At 38.9% G+C, this 24050-nt stretch overlaps 1 protein-coding gene across 2 annotated transcripts in view; it reads right to left on the bottom strand.

Moving 5' to 3' along the window:
• NCAPG2 (non-SMC condensin II complex subunit G2) overlaps positions 1 to 23017 on the bottom strand; it is a 50733-nt gene extending 27716 nt beyond the window's left edge. For both annotated transcript variants that reach the window (XM_030010271.2, XM_041122720.1), the window contains exons 1-10: positions 22680 to 23017; positions 21872 to 21966; positions 18853 to 19044; positions 17715 to 17829; positions 17049 to 17206; positions 16026 to 16160; positions 7595 to 7689; positions 6662 to 6731; positions 5867 to 5953; positions 3199 to 3294 (exon numbers count right to left, since the gene is read on the bottom strand). In XM_030010271.2, coding sequence (XP_029866131.1) covers positions 3199 to 3294; positions 5867 to 5953; positions 6662 to 6731; positions 7595 to 7689; positions 16026 to 16160; positions 17049 to 17206; positions 17715 to 17829; positions 18853 to 19044; positions 21872 to 21946 — 1023 coding nt within the window. In that variant the 5' untranslated portion in view covers positions 21947 to 21966; positions 22680 to 23017. The remainder of the gene's footprint in view (positions 1 to 3198; positions 3295 to 5866; positions 5954 to 6661; positions 6732 to 7594; positions 7690 to 16025; positions 16161 to 17048; positions 17207 to 17714; positions 17830 to 18852; positions 19045 to 21871; positions 21967 to 22679) is intronic.
• Between the last annotated feature and the right edge of the window lie 1033 nt (positions 23018 to 24050).

The following is a 24050-nucleotide window of genomic DNA, read 5'->3' as shown; positions in this document are numbered from 1 at the left end:
CTTTCTAAGTGCACACTGAATTCCATTAAGCTCACTTTAATTCTGAACTGAGTACCCACAGTTTAAATTCCTGGCTTTAATTAATTGGAATTTATCCCAAATGTATTTGCATATTCAAGCTCATAATAGAGTAAATGTCTTCACAGAGGTAGAACCTAGGACTTTAAATTCATATCCTATTTTATTCCACATTGACTTTTCCATGCAAGAGGAACCTGCAGTTATTTAAATGACTAATGTTTCTTTACCTTTATGCTTGTACTATTCTGAGGAACTTTCAGAACCTTTTTAAAGAATATTTTAATGTTTTTGTTCAGTTCACTTTCAGTGCTTTCTTTTAAGTTTCAACTGGTCTTACAGGTCCCGAAATTCACTTCCAATAATTTAAACACTGTTTTTCCCCAGTAAAAGTTATTTTAAAAGTGTGGGATGTTAAAAAAACCCCAACCAAACACACCACTTTAAAGGAATCACTTCCTTCAACAGCTTGAATTCCTGGAGGAGTGGTTCTTGACTTTTTGAGCTTGATAAGAAATAGCTTAATCACTACTTATCTCACAATAAATATCCATATTTTTATATTTATATAGCTTCTTATACTAATAACCAATCACTGCACAACTATCTCTGCTATGTTTGCATGAGACTTACTTTTCATAATAAAGACATGAAAAAAGATGAAGAAGTTGTTACATACAGGCTTATATTATAAAAACTTCAAGTTGCATAAAGGCTTATAAAATATGTGGAGGTAAAAGCCACAAGGGAAGATTGTGGGATCTAAGTATTTGCAAAACAAGCAATTTAAGAAGAAACAGAGAACTATGCATTACAAATATGCATTCTCAGTTTTAAGATTTCAGAGATAAAATCAAGTAGTTCTAACATGAATAGTTCTGGAATCCTTTGTATTCTTACAACTGAAGTATTTTTCCTTTCTGCAAGAAGGAGGGGTAAAGAGGTCCTTCTATGAGTTCCCTTTCTGTTTTGTAATCAGTGCTCTAGAACAAGATTTGTTCTTCACTATATTAAATTAGTGATTTGTACCCTGGCTAAAATAGGAGCATCAAACTGGTTATCTAAAATTAAACTGACATTTCAAGCTTTGGAGCATAATCCATGCCAGTAAGGACAATTATAAGCTTCCCTTCTTAGTTCTGTATCTTAAACTACTGGTGATTCTGAGTCACACCAAGAGTTATCTTGAAAATGCCAAATACTTCAGCAGTACTATATGAAAAAGAAAAATTAACTACACAGAAGTCACACAGCAAGACAGTGGACTATCCAAAAATAAATTGCCAAATTTTGACCTTCAGTCACATATTTCCTTTCACCAATTACAAATATGGTACTGAATCATTTGGAATTCAGAATCTTTCCTTGCACTGAATCATTACCTGATTCATATAATTGCTGCATTCAATTTTTTTACAATCCTCACTTTATCATTCTGAAATCTATGTTCACAACAGTTGGACTATTTTGCTGCATTAAAACAAATTCTTCATGACCTATTTGATACATCTGTTAACGTCTAAGCTTAAAGTGCTTAACTACATATATGGAAGTTGTCAAGATAAAAATGAAACAAAATAAACCCAAAACCAAAAAACAACAAAAAACCCCCCCAAACAAACAAACAAAAAACACCCCACAAAATTCCTAAAATTGTTCTAGCAATGGAACCATTAGTGATGTGAAAATTACGAATAGCAGCTGTTAAAAATCTGAACTGCTTCTGGAATCAGGAATTTCTCCCACTGTCTTGTTGCAAACCAATAATTAACCTTTTTTCTTCAAGCCAAACCTTTCTGTTACATTTCTCCAAACATATCTATGAAGATTTAATAAGGATTGGCAGAATGTTCCTCTGAAGTACTCTAAACTTAGAGTTGAGTCCTGGGCTTTGGAAAGTGAAATACTAGCCTCCATTTACAGATAGCAACTCCCTTGAGAATGGAATACCATGTTTTGCTAACCACTATGAAATTGTTTCTGAGACACTAGTCAGGAATTTTGCTATACTATAAAAAATATTCTTTTTAGAGACAGAAATGTAGAAATTAAAGAAAGCCATGCTTTGTAGCTATTATTCTCTTGCACTGAGAACATATATGTTTTATCCAGAAGGATCTTTGTTTATATTAATTCTAAAGAGATGGGATCCAACCCTTAATGTAAGACCGAACAAGATACTGGTCTAGCGACAAGTCTGTCCATCTTCCCACTTCTACCATAGGGTTCTACTGAAACCAAACAGCTCCCAACTCCTTCCTGTAACTCATAAATCCATTTTAAACAACTTTTTAAGTTGTTTTTAAATACTTTAAAGAGTTTTTAAATACTTCTCTCATGGCTAGAGAAGATGCTATATGACCAATCAGTAAATGAAACTTCAGTAAATGTTTAACAGCACTTAATTTGGCTCTAACAAGTGGTATGTATATGCTCTCACTGAAGGAATTTCATAAACTCAAACAAAATAAAAGCTGTTCACAAAGAAGGAAGCTTGGCTTACCTTAACCATAGAGTGTATCTGAGTAGGTAAGCTGCAGTACGTACCCTTCAGTCTGTGCATGCAATTCACAGGAAGACATACTTACCTTGAAACTACTAGAAGTCAGAAATTTCATTCTGAATGCTTGATTAAAAGCACATCCATAGCCTGAATATCTGTACATACAATCAAACTAGAATAAAAGGTTTTCTGAAATAATACTCTAATAAATTAATTGAGCTGTATTCTAAGGCTGGTAATTAATCAGAAGGTGAAACTAAACCATCCTCTGAACATTTGTGGCTTTGATCACTAAAGCACTGATCATTCCCTAAAGAACTTGGAAAACAGAATACAAAATTACACAAAATTCCCGAATTGAGTAGAAGATGAGAATCCCAAACTTAGGGTTAGTCCCACTGTCTACTATAATCCTGGAAAGCACTCTGTGTACCTGTAAGCAAAACTGAATTATAGAAGTAAATTATATTAACAAATTAGACTATTGTTGTGGAAACTATGTCTAATTACAACTTGCAAAGTAACTCTGCTACAGCTGAGATGCTAAACACACTGATTTTTTTTTCTTTCATAGCCATTTTATTTTAAAAGCAATTATTAAAAACAGACCATGGGGGAGGGACCCAAAATTTAGTAATTGGAGAAAGACAGTCCTATTTTCTGAAAAGGATAATTACCTTCAGTGCTCTCCAAAGGATAGGCTGATACAATCTATAGAGCATTTCTTCAACTCCTTGACGAACTTTACTTTGTTTATGAAAATAACTCAGCATCTGAGAAAAACAAACAAACCAATCCCCCAAAACATTTTTTAATAGTACTTTCTACATTCAAGAAGTGTGCAAGATTTGTCTCATTTCATCGTTTGTATGAGCAAAGAGTTTTCCATACTATGGAAAATGACAAAACTAGACATATTAATTGACAACATATTTTATTAAGAAGTCTCAAAAATCATAAAAAAAGAAACAGATCTAATAAATATGATGTTTTATAACTTTATAGATTCAATAAGTCTATATAAAGATCTACAACTGAGAAATAAAATCATGACTAGAGAGTCACTTTCACAGCAACCACTCTTTTTTTGTTACAGTAAAAAACTATTTTTGAAGTAACTGGCAGAAATACTTTGAAACCATGTAATCATCAACTACAGATAAATAAGCCATTTCTCTGTTAAGAACAAAGGAATATTACTTGGTAACTGGAGTTATCCAAATAAAAATCTACAAACGTAAGACATTTTGTATGCATTGATGAAAATTAAGTATCAGCACTCCTTGTGACTCAGAACTATGCTTAGTTAGCTAAAGGCCCTTTTATTTTTGCATCTGAATAATGCAGACAAAAAAGAAAGTAGAAGACCAGAGCAGAATATGAGAAAGGCCATCATGTAACTCGATATGAAGTAATTCCTCCACCCAAAACACTGGTCAGTTTGAAAAGTTGACCCGCTAGTGGTCAATACTTCAGGTATTCATAGCTACAGCTAGACAGGGAAGCCTGTGAATAGCATCTACAGAAACAATGCTACAGTGGAAGAATCCCCTTTCTCTAGTTTTGAAATAGACTGAAGTAAAGACATGATAAAATTTATGAGACTACGCAGCTCTTATTTCTACATGAGAATGATGGATCCAACCCAGGACTAATGGCAAATCAGTACTGTTTTGTAATAGATTTCATTAGAACAGTGAGGATCAGATATTTGCAAAATGGACATAGGTTTTGTAATCAGAACTTTGAGTGCAGCAGGAGAGTTGTACGTGTTGCTTTCCCCTCCCTCCCAACTCTTTCAGTAAAATAGCCCAAACTTTGCTCAAGTGAATGACTGTGGTTGGTTACTCTCCTAATTGCTACAGGAACTTCTGGATTCTAAAGGACCATTTTAAATCAAATTCTTGCGTACTGAAAAAGAACGCATCGTTCAAATTTATTCTGAGATCCACTCCCCTCACAACTCAAAGACAGATTTATGTACATCACTGTCCTCTTTCAAGATCATAAGCTTCCGAATCTGAAAAACATGAAATGCCCTGTCAAAAGGCTCCATCAATCAGGAATCATAGGACAAGTGAATCCCCTATAGATATGAGAATCTACTTACATTTGATTAAAAACAAAACAAAACAAAACCCCCCAAAAGAAACCAAAACAAACAAAAAAACAATATAGGATTGTATACTGGTGTATCAAGCTATATATTACACATACTATACACTCCAGCATCTATATATTTGGGGGAAAGCATGAGAAGTGAAGGGGCATAGATCAAATACAAATGCCTTGTCTTAAAAAGCTTTGTGCACTTCTTTTTTCATATGTTTTGCTTGTGAATAAAAGCCACAGATGGACAACTAGAATTTGTAACTGAATCAAGGCTTGTCCCTATAAACATATATACAACCCCCCCCCGTATATAACAAAAAGAAAAAACAAGTTTAGCTCCAGACTTATCTACTAAATTTGCCTCAAGGAGCTTATGACTTCATCCCTGTGATTGGCTATGGAAAGGTCAATTATCTAGGTAAGGAAAAGCTTAGAAAACAGATGACAAAAACTGTTTCCGGCACACTGGAAAATCCCTTTATATTTCTACTTCTGAGCACCAAAGACAAATCTGGTTCAAAACCATAAGCAGGTTCCTCCTAAAATTTGTTCTAATATTGTTTCTCAGAATATGCTATTTTTTAAGCAAGTATTTGTGGTGGGTTGGCCCTAGTCACCAGCCAAGCACCACACAGCCACTCACTCACTCACTCCCCACACGGTGGGGTAGTGGGGAGAATGGGAGAAGCAAGAAAACTCACAGGTTGAGGTAAAGACAGTTTAATAAATGAAGGAAAGAGGACAAAAAAAACCCAAAACAAGTGATGCAAATGCAATCACTCACCACCTCCCACAAGTAGACCAATGCCCAGCCAGTCTCCAAGCAAAGGCTACCTCCCCAAAATCCACTTTCCCTCAGTTTTTATTCCTGAGCATGATGTTATATGGCATGTAATATCCCTTTGGTCAGTTTGGGTTAGCTGTCTCAGCTGTGACCCTCCCAACTTCTTGCTCATCCCCAGCCTACTTCCTAGGGAAACAGAGTGGGGAAGAGAAAGCCTTGACACACCATGCAAGCACTGCTCAGCAACAGCCAAAACACTGGTGTGTTATCAGCACTGTTTTAGTCAACAAATTCAAAACATGGCACCATACAGGCTGCTATGAAGAAAAGTAATTCCATTCCAGCCAGACCTAGTGTAGTATTTTAGTATGAAATGGAAATTTTCCACTTTATAGTAACTGATCTGATTTTGATGCTACTAATTCATGTCATGCTCTACAGGAACTTACCTCTCTAACTTTAGAATGAACAGAAGAACTTCTGGGAAGATGAATTCCATGATGCATGAAGTCCTGAATGCAGTTATGTTCAAGTATCTACAGTATAAACACATACATGCTACTGTTAACACAAGAAAACAATAATAAATACTGTAGGTTATGCAGCAACTTATATTTTTCTCTAAAACAAACAACAGAAAATAGTCTTTGATATTATGTCTTACTTGGCTTCTTCTTGGCCCAAATTTTTCCACGCTAGGGGCCTCTGTCTGCTTAAATTGATCTTCAGAATTTCAGAATATACAATTAATCTGACTCTCAGAACCAAGTTTGGAATTCAAATGCACCTCCACATGATAAATAAGTATTATTTGGTATTTGAAATTTGGCTGTAGCATTGTTGTGATGCTATAATTATGCTTTTAATAATCTCCATGGCAATCCACAAAAACTAGATAAATATTTAAACTACCAAATATATAGACTTGCACATACTGAATAAAAGCTTCAGTAACTCAGATAACTAGCATGTTTTTATGAAGGACATTGTGTATATGCATAGTTGTGTGAACCAGTATTTCAGCAGAGGAATTAAAGGTGTTTAAATGCAGCCAAGCTGATAACAGTGGGCAAACATTCAAAGCATGACATGCTGTTATTCCTTGACAACGCTGAAGAGGCGCTTTCCTTAGGGAAAAAATGCCTTATGGCTTGCTTAGGAACCTTTCTGAGGTTGAAAAGTCATGTATCTTCTCCACTTTGAAATTCAAAACTATCCAAATGAAATTTCAAGCCTAGTATTACCTCTATGAATTCTCCTGACACCTTCTTCCAGGCCCTGAAGTAAACTTCTGAAATGTATTCCATCAAGGATCTGTATTAACATATGGGAAACACTCTCAAGCAAGCATCCTAACCATATCTATGTACAATTCATAAAGGTAACAACATGAAGTGTTTGATAAGTAGCAATAATATTCTTAATTCTGTGCATCAACGTTATTTTTAGAAGAAGAAATTATCTTGAAAGTCTACACTGATAATTATGGAAAAACAAAGTTACCTGTTAATTAATGAACCCAAGCACTATTAAAAAACACAGGAAATATGTCTTATGGTGGGAAAGTGAAAACATTAGCACAGATATTTTATCATCATCTTACAATGAATGCCTTAAATTCTTTATAAAGTTGTACAGGTATACATTATTCTAACTGAAAGCACTAGAAAGCCTCTGATTTTAATATGAAGAATAACTTCTGTAATATTTCACTGAATAATCAAAGGAAAAAAAATCCACATTTTTCATTCATCAGTCCAGTTCTCAGGCTATGATCTTGCAAGTCACTTCTTACAAGAACGTCTCTATATGGAATCTTGCCAAATTAAATTAGAGGTCGCTCATAAGAAAAAATAAAAACACCTTACAGAAGCAGAAACAGACCTGCAATTCTCATACAAACACTGCAAGTAATGCAGCATAGTTTATATGGAAGTCACTTGCTTTAGCTAATGCTAAATAAGCATTTTGCTACACCTATAATTGTACACATAGGCATGTGCAGAGCAACTGTTAAATCAAGTTGCTGAAACAATATGGTAGTTATATTCAGTAGATTTGAAGGTCTCTGGATTCTGATATATTTTATCAATATACTAGGTATTTTAGAGTGTGAGACAAACAAGATTTTAGCCAAGCTCTTAACAATCATTAAGAACTGTAACTGTGATGCATACCTTGGAAAGAATTGTAATTGGTTTTTAACAGTTCCATGTATCATTTTAATGAAATTTACATTCCAGCTGAACAAAAAGCTCAAGAATCTTCTTCCCTGTTGGCAGGGGAAAAGAAGAGAAAAAAAAAGGGAAGTCAAACCCCACAGGAATACCCAATTTAAAAGCCACCTCAAAAATCAGTAAATACAGGCCTTAAAGATCAAAAGAAATGACACCTTTAATTTTAAAAAGCATAGATGAGATTGTTACAGAAAAAAAAAAATTAAGATTCTTAATTTTTAAACAGAATTCAAGCATTACTGTTATTTATACCGTAGCAAAAACGCAAAAACAATGAACATGTGCATTACATATCTGCCTGCATTTTTTTTAATGTCCATTCTGTTTTGGTGTGACTTCAAGTAGTATTCCATAATGATAAGGGACTGTGCAACTCAGGACCCTCATCAAAGCCACATCGTCAGAGCTCTATCAAGTGCAGTATCATTCCAGGATGACACTGTAATAACGGCAAAGGTACAAATAAAATAGCATGACAACTCTGCCAGGATTGGATACAAAAACATTTTTGAACAAAGCCACAGACAACAGCTGGACCACTGAGGAAAATAAATGTTCTGATTAGCAAGGACAGTTACAATTCCTTTCCTGTTGCCTTTTGAAAGGTAAGACTGCAAACCTCCTGGAGCTGCTTTAATTCATGAAAACAGAAAACCTATTCAGTTTTTTTCCTGAATTAGTTTTCCTCCATTTTAGCAAGTCAGAAATGGTGATAACAAATCTGATGAGCAACAGAATTTTTGCATGAAAAGGCAGTGGAAGGTTGTGGATGGAGGAAATAAGCCCTTGCTCTTCCAGAATCAGCAAGATCTGCCCATGGAATTAGAGCCTTACACAGTATCTGTACAGCCAGCCTCACTCCGGCTCATCTTACAGATCAAGTGAAGGCATACAGCTTCTGAGACTTTGAAAAGTTTGATCATACATAAGGGTGAGTCAGCCAGCTCTAAGGGTCCTTTGTACCTGTGTTTTTTCTAGCCAAAAATAAATCAGGAAAATTAATAAGGAAGTGCAATAGTAAAGAGCACATTGGCAGAAGTTCAAAAGGTGCACTGAACAATTAGCAGAGGTTCAAAGGCACTTCCATCAAGAGCTGGACCAAATAGGGAAAATAAGGCTGAGAATGCCAGACACACTTTGAGCTGGAATATCATAGAGTAGGGGTAGAGAGAAGGAAGCATATAGGTAGAAACTGCCCTTTATTGGAACTGATAGCTTAAATGCCTTCAGGTCAAGAAGTAATTCAGAAGATCATAAAAATCAAAATCTAAAGGCTAAATTCAATGTCAAGATCCTTGTCTACAGGTCTGATGGAATTCTTACTGTTGTCAATGAGAGCTTCTTCTACCAAGAAAGAAAAAAACTGAATGAAAAAAAGTCACTTATCTCCAGCCTTGGTGGTATAATACATATATTGGAGTTCCAGTGGCACACTCTTCTATCGACATCCCTGGCAAACCAAAAGGTCAAGGGAGTCTTGACCGACAGCTCCTGCCTCAACAAGACAAAGATCAAGACAAACTCAAACTCATCTCATCTTCTACAATCCCAGCAGCAAGACAGATGAAGAAAAGTCACAAAGTAGCTTTCAACCAATTCTTTTTTGCCTTAGATTTCAACAGATTGACCCTGATCCTGAAAATGATAGTAAGTGCCTCTAATTTAATCTGCTGCTTGTGATCAATGGATCTGAAATGATTACTATTGTCAACAATCTCAGTATCCTGAGAGGTAAACTTGTGATAGGTGAGTAAGATTGTGAACTTATCATCTTCGGGGTTAACGCATTAACAGAGTGTTGGGCATCTGGTACTGCTGTGCTTGTGGACGCAATACATGTGACTTTGTCAGCTGTATACACACACTAAAGGTTAACAAGGAAGAAGAAAGTAGGAAAGGCCTACCTCTAAAACACAATAATATATGCTCTGCAGGGCTCTCCAGCTGTTTGATTGGAAACCCCACCTGAACAAGAATGTTTTCATAAATCACACAGACATAAATTCAGAGAATCGCTCCACTAATACAGCCTGCAAATAAGTGTCTGAGAAATATTACTCTGTGTTGAATAGCACTATCTAGGAAGACAGAAAAACTGAACTCCCTGATCTTGCAATGAGGTGTAAATGTGCAATTCTGCATCAGTTTAATCTGATCTAGAACCAGGATACTACCTTTCTGACCGTCCCCTTCCCTTCATCCTTGCATATGATGAACCAGTCCAGGCAGTTAATCTGGCTGAAAAATAATCTTACTAGGAAAAAAAACCTGATCAGCTACCTCCTTCAGTATGAATGCTCCACCTTTGAGCATTCAGATTGCGGAGAGGAAAATAAGAATGCTAGCCCATGGCAACACAAGATCATTGCAACCTGGATTATATATATATATATTAGCTTAAGCTGCTATGGAGCTACGCTCTGGGATGTGTACAGTAAAAAGAATTAGGTATACTTCCCTTAGGAACTGTAGAACAAGCCTGCAGGCACTAAAGGGAATACTAGCCCTGATATACAGAAGTTCAGTTTCATCTCAAGGCAATTCATAAATCGTGTTGATATTTGGTATGACTATTAGCATTTTAGAAATAGACACAGAATGTAAGAAAAAGGTCCAGCAGAGATACTGGGGGCATGTTGGGCGTGTTTGACACGTTGCTACAAGAAATCTACCATTGGTGAAATGAGCCAGGCAGAGAAACGAGAGAACACACATGAGGTGGGTTGTCACTAAAACTAAACTCCTTCAGGATGCAAAATCCCAAACAGAAGGACTTGCAACAGAAGTACAATAGTTTTATAGCAACAGGAAAATGGTTTGAATACTTTAAATTTCAAGACACTTAATCTCCTGTCTGCAGAGCTAGAAAAATCCCAGACAGTTACCATTCTGGATCTGTACTGGCAGTTCACATATTGAAGTTGGATTTCAGCTTGCAAATCGAGACATCTAAATTTGGATTTTTAAGTCCCTAGAATGTTAATTGCCTGGAGAGTAATTCAAGTGACCAGCTGTTTAGTAAATGTTTTATGAAGCTGAATTGTTCTGTTGACTCTGTTGAGTCGGGGCAATGTGCCACTACCTAAACAGAGCAATTTTAAACACTCAGATGGTTTTCCAGAAGGCAGAGATCTATGACAGTTCCTGTGTTTTATGTGCCAGCCCCATGTGGATGTCTGAGGCAACTTAGGTCATTTAATGTAGCACAGGTCATTCACTTTTACTTAAGCAATTAAATCCTTCCCAGGACATGTCCTGATTAGGTTCCTGTGTAGATGACTAAATTGGTTTCAGACACCTAATTTAACTGGACCCTATCTTGGGGTCTTTCCAGAATGGGTTGTGGTTCCCCTTTTATTTTGAACTAGTTTCTTCAAGGATGTAAAGTGACTTGTGTATTGGGTTTATGTGGCAACGCTTTGGTAGCTGGGGGCCTAAAAGGCATGGCATCTGTGAGATGTTGCCAGAAGCTATGTCTATATCTATGTCTGATAGAGCCAAGGCCAGCCAGCTCCAAGACAGACCTGCCGCCAGCCACGGCCAAGCCCAGCAGTAACGGTGGTAGAGCCTCTGGGATAACACATTTAAGAAGGGGGAAAACCTGCTGCGCAACAGCAGCTGAGAGAGAGGAGTGAGAATATGTGAGAGAAACTGCCCTGCAGACCCCCAGGTCAGTGAAGAAGGAGGGGGAGGAGATGCTCCAGGCGCCGGAGCAGAGATTCCCCTGCAGCCCGTGGGGAAGACCATGGTGAGGCAGGCTGTCCCCCTGCAGCCCAGGGAGGCCCACAGTGGAGCAGATCTCCACCTGCAGCCCGGGGAGGACCCCAAGCCAGAGTAGGTGGATGTGCCCAAAGGTGGCTATGACTCCATGGAGAGGCCACACTGGAGCAGGCTCTTGGCAGGACCTGTGACCCTGCAGGGGACCCACGCTGGAGCAGTTCGTGAAGAACTGCAGCCCGTGGGAAGGACTCACATTGGAAAAGTTCATGGAAAACTGTTTCCCATGGGTGGGACCCCATGCTGGAGCACGGGAAGAGTATGAGGAGGAAGGAATGGCAGAGACAATGTGTAATGAACCGACTGCAACCCCCATTCCCCATCCCTCTGCGCCGCTCGGAGGTAGAGAAGGTAGAGAACTCCAGAGTGAAGTTGAGCCCAGGAAGAAGGGAGGGGTGGGGAGGAAGGTGTGTTTCTCTTTATCCTACTCTATTGTTAATTGGCAATAAATTAACTTTCCCCAAGTCAGGTCTGTTTTGCCTGCTTTCTCATGGGGGGCAGCAGAGGGGGAGATGCTGATCTCCTCTCTCTGGTGACCAGCAATAGGACACATGGAAATGGTATGAAGCTGCATCAGGGGAAGTTCAGACTGGACATTAGGAAAAGGTTCTTCACTGAGACGGTGTTCGGTCACTGGAAGAGGCTCCCCAGGGAAGTGGTCATGGCACCGAGCCTGTCAGAGTTCAAGAAGCATCTCGATGACGCTCTTAGTCATCTGATTTAGTTTTAGGTAGTCCTCTGAGGAGCAGGGAGTTGGACTCGATGATCCTTATGGGTCCCTTCCAACTTGAGATGTTCTATGATCTCCCTGTCCTTATCTCAACCCACAAGCCTTCTGTCATATTTTCTCTCCCCTGTCCAGTTGAGGAGGCGGAGTGATAGAACAGCTTGGTGGGCACCTGGTGGTTAGCCAAGATCAACCAACCACAACTTGCCAGGTAAACAGAGGCATAAGAGAGTTCACTTCCTACCAAAATAGACTCCCATTAACAGATCACTGAAGAAATTGCAAGGGTGAACTAAGTGATAGCAGAATGATGCACTGACTGAAAAAGCCTTGTTGGATGATACAAAAAGCTTCCTCAACTGTAGCAATACTCAAATATAGCACTAAGGTTAGCAAGGCATTTTCCAAATGGAAGAAGACGACAGAAAAAATCTATGGCTTACAGCAGCATTTTCAGAAGCTGACACATGTATTCAGCACGTTTGAGCTTTAGGTCAGAACATGAAGCCCAGCTGGCAGCAGGTCATTAGTGGTATACCCCAGAGAGAAATACTGGAGCCAACACTGTTTAACATCTGCATTAATGACCAAGATGATGAGACAAGAGTACATGCAATTTTGCAGCCACATCGGGAAGAGTGGTTGATACATGAGATTGGGTGCTGGTCAGAGGCACCTTGACAAGCTGGAGAAATGTGCCAACAGGAATCTCATGAAGTTCAACAAAGGGAAATACAAAGTCCTGCACCTGGAAAAGGATACTCCATGCTCCGGGACAGGCTGGGGGCCAACCAGCTGGAGAGCAGCTTTGTAGAAAAGGTCTTGGGGTTGACAAGTTGAACAGAAATCAGCAGTGTGCCCTTATAACAAAGAAGGTCAACTGCATTCTGGGCTGCACTAGGAAAAGCATTAACCAGCAGGTCGAGGGAGGTGATCCTTCTCCTCTGTTCAGCAAGGGTGAGGCAAATCTGGAGTCCTGAGTCCAATGAGGGGGTCCCCAGTACAACAGAGACATGGACATGCTGGAGCGAGTCCAGTGAAGGGCCACAAAGATGATTAAGGGACTGGAACATCTTTCTTATGAGGAGAGGCTGCAAGAACTGGGCTTGTTTAGCCTGGAGAAGAGAAGCCTCAAGGGCACCTTATCAATGTATATAAATATCTCACAGGGGATGTATGTAAAGATGATGGTAACAGACTTCTCAGTGGTGCCCAGTGATTTGACAAAAGGCAATGGGCACAAACTGAAATACAAGAAATTCCCCTTAAACATAAGGAATATTTTATTTTATTTTAATTTTTTAAAAATTATTTTTACTGAAAGGGTGAATGAACACTGGAGCAGTTTGCCCAGAGAGGTTGTGGAGTCTCCATCCTTGGAGATATTCAAAACCCAACTGGCCACGGCCCTGAGCAACCTGCTCTAGCTGACTGTTTTGAGCAAGAGTGCTGGACTAGATGATCTCAAGACATCCCTTCCAACCTCAAACTCTGTAATTCTAACATTAATGCTCAGCAACATTACTTAGGAATAACCAGAAGAAGAATTAGGAGGAGCAACTATTATTACCCCTCCCTCCCATGTTAAACTTTTTTTTTTTTGGGGGGGGGGGGGGGGGAGAGGGGGGGGGGTGAACAACACCTCAAAAACCAAAACCAAACCCAGAGCATTCCTAAACAGGTACAGATTAAAATTAGTAAAAAGTATGAGAATGGCCAAAGCATCCTTGAATATATTTCAGAACTTATCAGGCTTGGAAATGAAGAGCCTGAAGCTTTTTCAAGGTCTGAAAGCCCTAAAAAGGGAGATACCCTATCAAGTTCTACCCACTATCATAATCTAATAAGCAGGTCAGGTCCAGAACTGGATCTGGCAACAATGACTATGGACCTGTCAGCTGTGCTGACAGCCCTTGTAGCTTTTTGTAAAGAGGTTTAGGCTAACAAACAGACCTGAATAATATTAAAAAGGTATTCTCTGAAATTAAGAAAGCTCCCCAAGCCCACTCAAAGTTTTCAGCACTCTGAATTGATGCCTGGCAGGCAATACTAGTAATTCAATGGCAAGAACTGATGAGAAGATTGGATATAATCAATAAGAGCCTATATTTGTGAACAGTGGTTTAGATCCTTCACCTTTATCAGAAAGAAATGGATGGTCTAACAGAATGCAAATTCAACTCCCAGCTGGGAGCTGCTACTTTCAGTCCATCCTTCTAGCCATAAAGCTAAAGATTCAGGATTAAGGATTTAAACCACTAACAATCATATGCCAGAGCAAAGAGTGCAGTAAGGCGCTCTCTATATCTACCTAGAAAGAGATAGGAATATGAAGAAGAAAACATGACAAAATGTCAAGAAACCAGAAATCACTGGGAGGAGGGAAGAGCAAAAGCTTGGTCAGAAAAGTAAATGTGTGAAGTGTGACCAAATCTGCATATTCCTGTGGAGCAAAGGGGATGTGTTTTGATATGCCAGGAAAAAGATTCAGTACCAAGTCTGATTATCACTGCTTTTTTCCCAAAATAAAAAAAAAATCAAAACAAAACTTTTATACTGAAGGCTGTGTTTCACCCAAAGATTCAAGGTACAAACTTTCTTTAGAAAATCTCTGTAATAATTAACATGTGTTATAATAAAAATCTCACAAGATATGGAAGAAAAACATAACTACAAGACATTGCTTCTGAAACCTAGATAGCAGCTTCATTTTACATATATAATTCCCAATTATTTACTGTGTCTATATGATTATAAAATATTAATGTGATGCAGTGGATTCAAGTAAAACAGAAGAAAGTAATTAATACAGAATCAAATATAGCTAAGGCATTTTAAGTACTGTGACAAACAACACATACAGGTACACACTTTTTCAAGAGGACAAAAAATGACCTAAAATGAAATACACCAAGGACATAAAACTAAATGTAAAATCAGTCAATAAAGTCTTACCTGTCTTCCCTCTTTCTACCCTTGCTTTCTCTCCTTCCTTTCCCAACTCTCACATTGCCTTAGTACATCCCAATTTTAGTCAAAATGAAACCATCTTAAAATACAATGTGTAAGTAACAAAGAAAATCACCTTAGTGTCAGGTATCCAAAACCTGGTCTATCAAACATTCAACCTAACTCATTTGCTACCACTATTTTTAAAATGCCATATCCCCATACTGCCACAATCATGCAGCAATCTCAGAGCTCATTTTATGACAGAAGTTCATATAACCCATGAAAGGGAATATATATATTTTAAACAAGCAAGGAGGAGTTAGAACTTCAGAACCAATGTCAGGTTGTCTTGTCACCTAAACAGAAAAAAAAGCTTGGATACTACTATCTTGGTGCACAGGCATAAACTAAAAACTACAATACAGCAATTCTTCACTGAGAGAAATGTAGGTAGTCAAATAAAATAATTCTCATTTTGCTGTAAAGTTGGGTTCTTTTGCTACTTTTAAAACAGACTATGGCAATGCAATCTTCTAAATGGAATCACATAGAAGGGAAATTATTTTGCTACAGTTATCTGTCTCCAATAAAAGAAAAACTGCTATAAAAGAATTATACCAGGGAATGGTTTTAAGTATTGAGGGACATGCACTGGAAGCAAAGCAGTTGGTTCTTATTACCTCAGGATACAAGGACTTGAGTGATGATTTAGACATATACTTTTACACTTTAGTCTGGAATAGAATAAAGGGTTTTCCAAATGAAACAGAATATCAGCCATTTATAGCTTGGAGTCAGAGCTGATTTGTCTTGTATTGCTACTTACTTTACTGTAAAAAAAGGCTTAATGCAAAATTGTTAAAAGTAACCAAAGCCCAGTCATGTAAAATCACAGTAAGATAAAAGTTTGCCTACCTCTTCTTTTTTAATGTGTTTTACACTTATAAAACACTGAAGCAACAAGTCCTTGACTTCATCACTCTCCTCTGAGTCATAATCAAAACAAAGTAATATCTGATGTTGATCCCACATACGAACTACATCTGCACCCTGACAGGAAAAAAAAGGCAACATTATAGTGAAGTAGGTATAGCTTTAATGTGAAGAAGCGTTTAAAGGATTTTACATGAGTTTGAAATGCATTGTTACAGACAGAAGATTATCAGATTGTAAAATTATGAACACTAATTAATTGACTTTCACCACATCACTGGGAAAAATTACAAAAATATGTGTAACTGCAGAAATACTGACTTCCAACAACTGAAGACATGCTCAAGTACAGAAAGCAAGCTGCTGTTTCATGTAAAATAGATGAAAACTGTATCATTGCGCTTTTGAAACTTTATAGACCGAAAGCAATTAACAGGGGAAAAAAACCCAGAAATAAGTAAGGAGATGTTTATTGGGTTAGGGCAAAAGACGTATGCCACAATACTCTAAGTACCTCACATTTAAAAAAAGAATTTCAGTCCGTTAATAAAGAAAAAGAGAAATTATTTTCAGAGAGATACAGAGTAACAGAAAATGAAGCTTCCCTCATAAGAAGTCTCTATAAGTAGCTGAACATAATACTTAAACCCCTAAAACTCTAAAAAAATTAACTAAAAGAGTTATTGCTATTGAAACCTTGGTCACTGAACTTTAAAAATAAGTGAAGACATAATTAAAAAAAAAAAGTAAACAACCCCAGTTCTCATGTGAAACTGATGCCAAAAATCTTTAAAGTTTGTTCTAGAGAAGGCAACATTCTCATATGCTGCTTATGCAATCAACACCAAAAAGACACTTTGTAACCAACATATATCTTAGGTTTTATTAATTGAGAAGCACTAGGACATGGAAAACAAGTTAACTTGAAATAAAAGATATTTTAGAGGTATAATCTTCCTTGGAATACTCAGTAATAATCTAAAAGTCAATATAGCTTCAGCATACCGTAGCAGCTTTATTCAGGCTTTTTTTTAGCAGAACGATAAATAGAGTCTTCCCTAGCTGCTCCTTCCCTTCCAGTCCTTTCTCCCACCACATTTCACATACACGTTGGATAGCGCCCTTTAGGACTTTTTCAGATTCAGGTAATGCAGGAAGAACACCTACAACAGTAATAAAATAATTATTTACTGCAATAAACCAAGTTATTCCTGTAAAACACTGGTCTGTTAGTACACTAACTAAACCTCACAATGTCAGCCAGCTCTTGCCACATTTACACAGCTTGATGCCTTATTCTCACTGTCAGTATTTAGGCAGCTTTGTTAACTCTAAGGTTTTGGCCAAGTTTTTGGATCAGTAACAATGGAATCTTAAGTTTTGCCTTAAAAGTAATGTAAGCCACAGAATAAGGGAAGTTACCTATCATTGGGTGAACAGTGATTGGGAGAAAGAAAACTATTTAAGTTCCAACTTCTAGATTGTGTTACTGATTTTTAAATGCTCCCTTAATTTTGTCTCATAAGTAAGAGTTCACATCCGTACCAACTTTTCTCCTGTAAATTCTGTTCCATGGGCCAGTCAGGTCAAACAAAAAAACCTAGTATACTAATCTGCTAAAAAAACAGTATAATGGTACAATGATGTATTCTATAACAGGTAAGTACGCACCATTTAATATAAAAACACATTCTAGAAGAGCTTTGCAGTTTACAGTTTCATCCACTGCAGGTATGGAAGCAGTAACTACAGCTGTAACTCCTTGGATCACAGCTACAGTTTGTTTCTGAAAGAAAGGAATGTTGAGGAAACAATTCTGCAGTTTATTTTATACTCAGAAGATAATTACAACAAGAAATAAACTTTAGCAATAGAGAGCAAAGCTGAATTGTTATTATGCTTCCATTTTGAAGGAAAAGTATACTGGCACACAAAACCTATCAAATAAGAAGAGGCAAAAAAGCATAGATTTTTGAAATACATCCATTTCAAAAAATTTGAAAAGGGCTTTCAGCTCCAGCTAGTAGATAATCAGTGACTGTACATGTGTATCCATTCCTCCATTAATAACTTTAACTGCAACAAAACCACTCAAACACACATCCATTTCAGAGCTAAAAAGACCCTAACTAGCAGGCTCTTGTGCAACTAAAAAATGTGTAGTTCTGGTGACTTTAGATCCAGGTATATGATTCTATAGGTGTCTGTACATATGATGCATTTTCTACAAGCCTCTAGGTCGCCCTAATGATTTCCCCACTGCGTTTCTTTTTTTCTTCTGAAACTAAATAACCTTTTCCCCCAATATTCTCAAGACTATGTGGAATACAGTGCAGAAGGCAGTATATGAGGGTCTGAGTCAGAGAAATTCTGTATAAGCTAAATTTCTGGGAGGGGCATTCAAATCTAGGTTTCATGATCTTCATTCAATAAAATGACATAATAAAACAGGTAGTGAATTTCTTATAGTATATGCCAGATACTTAAGGAACATCTGAGATACCAACATTTATTTACTGAAATAAGATATACAAAAAGCCCACTCAAGTCTAATGAAAAACCTAAGTCCCATCTTTCATAATGATAATTATCAGCAGATCTAATCTTTTATAGTATAGGCCACTCATAAGTTCAGCTTAGCCCAAGCACAACAGTTAAGAAGTCAGTTAAGAATGGGGCAGGGATGTGATGTTTGGAACTGACCTTGCTTGATAACCCTTGCATGCTTTCAGGTGCTATGGAAATACTCCATTTTATTTCCCAGAAAATATGAAATACTCATCATATTTTTATTTTACAAGATTTTTACCATTTCCGGAACTATCTCAACTTCCATGTCATCATTATTTTCATTATCTTCAACCCTCTGCCATGTTTCCACAGGGTTTTCCACCAAACTCTCTGTCATTAGCTGCGTCAGTCTCTCCCATAGTACTTCTTTTTGCTTTCTTGGCAATTCTTGAAGTAGTTCATTCAAGTCGAAAGGATCAAATATATTTTTCTGTGAATGGTCAGAAGATATCACACAAATCCACATCAGTGGTGTGGCTTATATTTCATCATCATATTTCCTAAAATTAACACTTTTTTTACATTAAGGATTCCTTTCCATTCCTCTGCAGTTGTAGAGATAAAATACCTTCTAGAAGTTGTATTTCTTTAAAAAAAGTATGAAAAAATCCTGCTGCTTAACTCTTTATCATGAAACAGGAGTTCTTCTTTTAAGACTAAAGTCTTTAGCCCTTGGTAGCAACACTACTGAACATAAATCACATACCTGTAACATCAACTTGTTTCTCGTGTTCCAAATACTTCATTCCCAATGGAGACAATTCCATACCCTTAGTTAAGAAGCCCACAACTGCACAGAATTGAAGTCCCTGATCATATCTTTGCTATCTTAAATATAGATAGATGATGGCTGTTGAAAGAAAATCCTTATACAAGGACTAGAAATGTAACAGCTGTAGGGACAGCACTACAGATTTTGGAGTACAACGTGTACATAACAGTGCTCTGTATACTCACTATGTTAAATGTCCCCCACATCAAACCTAGCTCCTGTGCACTTTAACCCTATACTTCCCTCTTAAGCTCTACTGAATGGGAAGCCACTGTTAGTCTTTATAAGAGACTTCACTGAGACTGATCTGAACTATTTCCTCAGAAGGACCTTGCTAGAAGAATTTACCTCAGAGACACAAAGAGCCTGTTAGCATCAAAGAAGGGTAGGCAACCTGCTAGGAAAGGGAATATGCAGAGAAAAGATGAGAAGAAAAAACAGACACAGCCAAGAGGAAGTACAGATAATTTGGGGGATGTAATTTGTAATACTGAAGTGAAGGTTTACCAGGTCAGAAACACTTCAGAGGAAAGAGGGAGAACATCCATGATCTTGAAATAAAAATATTTTTAGTTTGCAGATACACTAAAAAACAGGAATCAAAAAGATAAAAAAAAGTTGAAGGGAAAACGGAAAATAGAAAATAATGAAAGAAGCAGTAGTAAGTATTAGAAGGTTCCCAGAAGGGTATGAGAAGAAAGATCCTGTTACATATTTATAACAGAATTTCTATCCTATTCTACAGCTGGAAACAAATACAATAAAAGAAAGGCCACACAGGGAGTTCTGCAGCCATCTACTTCAAACAAACCCAAAAGACAGGATATTAAGATTGTACTGTTTTGAACAAAAAGAATGAATTCATAATAAGACTAGAGCTTTCTGATCTTTCTTTGGGATGATATGAGATACAATTATTCCAAAACCTGTGAGGGAAAAGGATGTCATTGAATGATAGTCATATCTGTGATTCCTATTTTCCTGTCTAAGAAATAATGTATTTTCTTGAATTGGAACAGGATTTAGTGGAAAAATTTAACAGCACCTGATAAAGTGAAGGTTTCAAAAGGAAATGAATAAAATAACTCAGGTTTCTTAGACAATCAAAAAGTAATCTGGATATTCATGTTCCCTTATGCTGTGAAGGCATGAAAACAGTTTTAATCAATATATTCATTATAGCTGGTGACATACAGTTTCCAGAGATACTGGCAACAGCTGAAAACTGTTGCAAGACAACCCTTATGAATCGGTGATGAAAAATAAAAGGATGAAAAAACAATTTTTAATCCAAATAGACCAAGATATGTTAACATAGATTACTGGACGAAGATGGCAGAAACAACATGACCAAATTAATTGAAAAGGAAATGCTGCAAGTACCATACATTATCTTAAACAGAATAGTACCTTGTTAATGTGTTCAGATTTGGGGAAAAATGGGAAGGAGGCTACAAGCAAAGGCAATCTGGTAATAAAGTTGTCATCTATAATTACACACAGGACTGCAAGTGAAAAAACTAGCAAATTTCTTGCAAAAAGAGATTCAATTATGTTTGGGAGACAAAGATTTCTAAGCTTATTACATAGAACATGATGCGTATCATAGAAATCATAAGTTTAATACATTTGCTACATTAGTAAATTAGTTTGTGCCTCTGTGGACATAGAGGTCAACTGATCCACTTACTTTATCCTGATCCGGGTAATATTAGGAAAATACTGATTAGAAAGCTTAAGAAACTAACCTGACAATACCATTTATTAAGGCTAGCAAAAGATGTTTAGGAGAAATCGTGTATATCTTAATACCAGACAGATTGAAGCTGAGTGGAAAACACCACAATGCAAATTATTATTTCTGATTACTATGCAGTATCATATACAAAATGTGAGAATGAACTTTTAACTAGTAGATTTCAGTGGATTTGTTTTGTTGGTCCTCCTGCTTCTCTCCACACTGCATTTAGAGAGAGCAATCTATCCCATCTCTAAGACATTCAGTGATAAAAAGAACTATCAAGTACAATTACACACTGACTAAAGAATAAGTGGACAGCCTAAACTACCAAATGAATGAACAAATACTAGTGAAACATGCCTCTGATATGTCTGTATATTAGGTCATATTCATCACACAACAATGAACTCTTTCATAGGTTGATAAAAAAACAATAGTTCATTAACGTCAAATGACTACTAATTTTTTTTTTAAAGTATTACCATGGTACTAATAATTTATTTTAAAAAAAAATGTAAACTGTATATGCAACAGCCAAATATTAAAAAGTTAGTTCCATCATAAATAGCAAAATTTCAGATTCTACAACTTTTTCAGCTATGTTCCCTTAAGTACTACAGCAGTTATTCTAGCACATCTGCAGGTACCAGGGAAATAGCTTCTGTCCCTATGTCACAAAATTTCTGCACTAATAACAGACTTAGGATTTTATTAGTCATGCACGTGTTAACATGGCTTACTTACAGGATTCTGAGTATAACGCAAGAAGTCTTCAACTGACTCTTTAGACACAACTTGTAAAAATGCTTCGCGTTTCATTGTGGTCTTGGGTTTTCTTGCTTTATAAACAAAACAAAATGTTAGAGGAAGTACTGTATCTCAAAATAAGACCATTTTTGGTCTCAGCGAAGAATGTATGAACTTACATTCTTCATCTACACAGTTATAAATAGAAGATGTTTTCCTCTCCAAAATACTTGACAGATATCTGAATCAGCATTTAGATTCGTAACAGCACTAGGCTGCAGTATTTGCACACTTTCCTTTTAGTTTTTTTTACTAAATAAGTCTTAAAACAGAAGAACTTTTTAATGGATACTTTGATTTTTAGAAAGAACAGTGTATCCAGCACATGCCTCCTATTTAGTTAGCTGTCATTCCCGACGACAGCATTTACTTGTGAGAAAAGTACTGATGGGCAGGCAGCAAAATATTCTCTCCTTTCCTCTCTTGTCAAGTGAAGACTGTGGCAAACGGCCAAGGCCGCATTTTGGCACCAAGAGCGCAATTTACGCACCTAGGCATTCCTTCCACCCCAGGTAATTCCTGACGTGCTTTTCCCACCCCTACCAGCCGGGAGACCGCCTTACACAGCCTTTGCGGTGTGTGAAGCCGTGTGACAGAACGGGCCGCGTGCCGACCGCAGCGCGCTGACCCGGATCAGCCAGGGGCCGGTCGCCTGCCGGGCTATCGCCCGGTCCACGCCACGGCCCCACAGGCCGCCCTACGCCCCCGGTAGAAGAGGAAGCGGCAAGACAGACGGGCCGCTTACCTAGCGCTGCCTCAGAAAGAAATCCTCACAGATCGACGGGTTACGGTTCCAGTAACGCGCAGCTGCCTGCACGGGAAGGAAACGGAGACGGCGATCGCGCGGACTGACACGCAGGAGAAGTGCCTGCGCCTCTCGGCAGCGCTGCCCAAGGAAGGAGCCCGTCCATACGAACGCCCCACTGCCGGAAGAGGCACCGGCCCCGGGTGCCCCTCAGAAACGCGACGGGACGCCCCCGGGTCCCCGCGCTGGCTCACTCACGCCCCGCGGAGGCGCGGCCCGGGCCTGGCCCTGCCGCCGCTTTCGAATTCTCCCGCCCCGGCCGTTGAGCGCGCGGGCGCGGGCGGGCTGGGCGGGCGCCGCGCAGCTCCCGTCTCGCGAGAGCTGGGCTCCTTCCCCCTCCCCCCGCCCGCCACCGCTGAGGGCGGGGCCGGCGGGGGCGCTGGCGCGCGCGCCCCGCAGGGCGGGGCCCCGCCCCCTCCCGCGCGTGGCCGCGGCCGTTGGAAGGCGGGGCCTGGCAGGCGGCGCGCGCTGCGTCGGCGCAGGCGGGCAGGCGGGGTTTCGTACTGCAGCCCCGGCACGGCACCGCGTTCAAAATCCGCCTTTTCGCCTTTTTTTTTTTTTTTTTTTTTTGGCGCTTGCCGGGGTGGGGCGGTATGGCGATCCGAAGGGGAGAGGTGTTTTCAGTCAGGTGCCGCCGGTAGGGCGGGGTGATGTCTGGTTCCTCGCTGCTGCGTCCAGCCGAGGCCAGCGCTGGCCCCAGGCCCCGGGCCCCCTTTTACGAAGGAGGGGGCTGAAGAACACGCTGCTGCTGCTGCTGCTGGCGGGACTGCAGAAGGCCCAGAGGAGCTGGGATGGAGGAGACGCGCTAGGTAGTATGTCCCTGGGGAGGGCAGGCCCAGGAAGGGGCACGCCTGGACAGCTGCAGCCCAGGCCGCAGCAAGGAGCTCAGCGCAGGCTGTGCTTCTCCGTTTTAAATTTGGCTACACTGAAATGCTGCTCTACTGCTTTCACTTTATAATAAAGGCTGGCTCGCTTACACATCTTTCCTCGGAGGAGCATCCGATCAGTTACCCAGAGGTGGATGACAGGGAGTAAATCTACATACCAGCTTACCGTTACCTTCCTGGAGCTAGCTATCTCTTAAGTCTCCATGCCTTCAAACGGGGATAAGACATGTTTAGTTAAATTCATGTATAGGCCTAAGATACGATACGCCTTCTTCCATGCATCTCAGGTAACGTGGATGTACTACTCTTACAAAAATATTTCTGCTAGCTCACAAAGCCCGCATCCTCTATTTGATTACACTGGTGACTTTTTTCTCCAAGACTGTTTTTGTTGCTAGTGTTGACAGCTACGCATTTAATCTTA

The sequence above is a fragment of the Aquila chrysaetos genome, chromosome 3 (assembly GCF_900496995.4).
Source record: "Aquila chrysaetos chrysaetos chromosome 3, bAquChr1.4, whole genome shotgun sequence".
In the NCBI taxonomy this organism is placed as follows: Eukaryota; Metazoa; Chordata; class Aves; order Accipitriformes; family Accipitridae; genus Aquila; species Aquila chrysaetos.
Note: the sequence above shows the minus strand (reverse complement) of the source record. Positions and strands in the feature narration are given on the sequence as shown.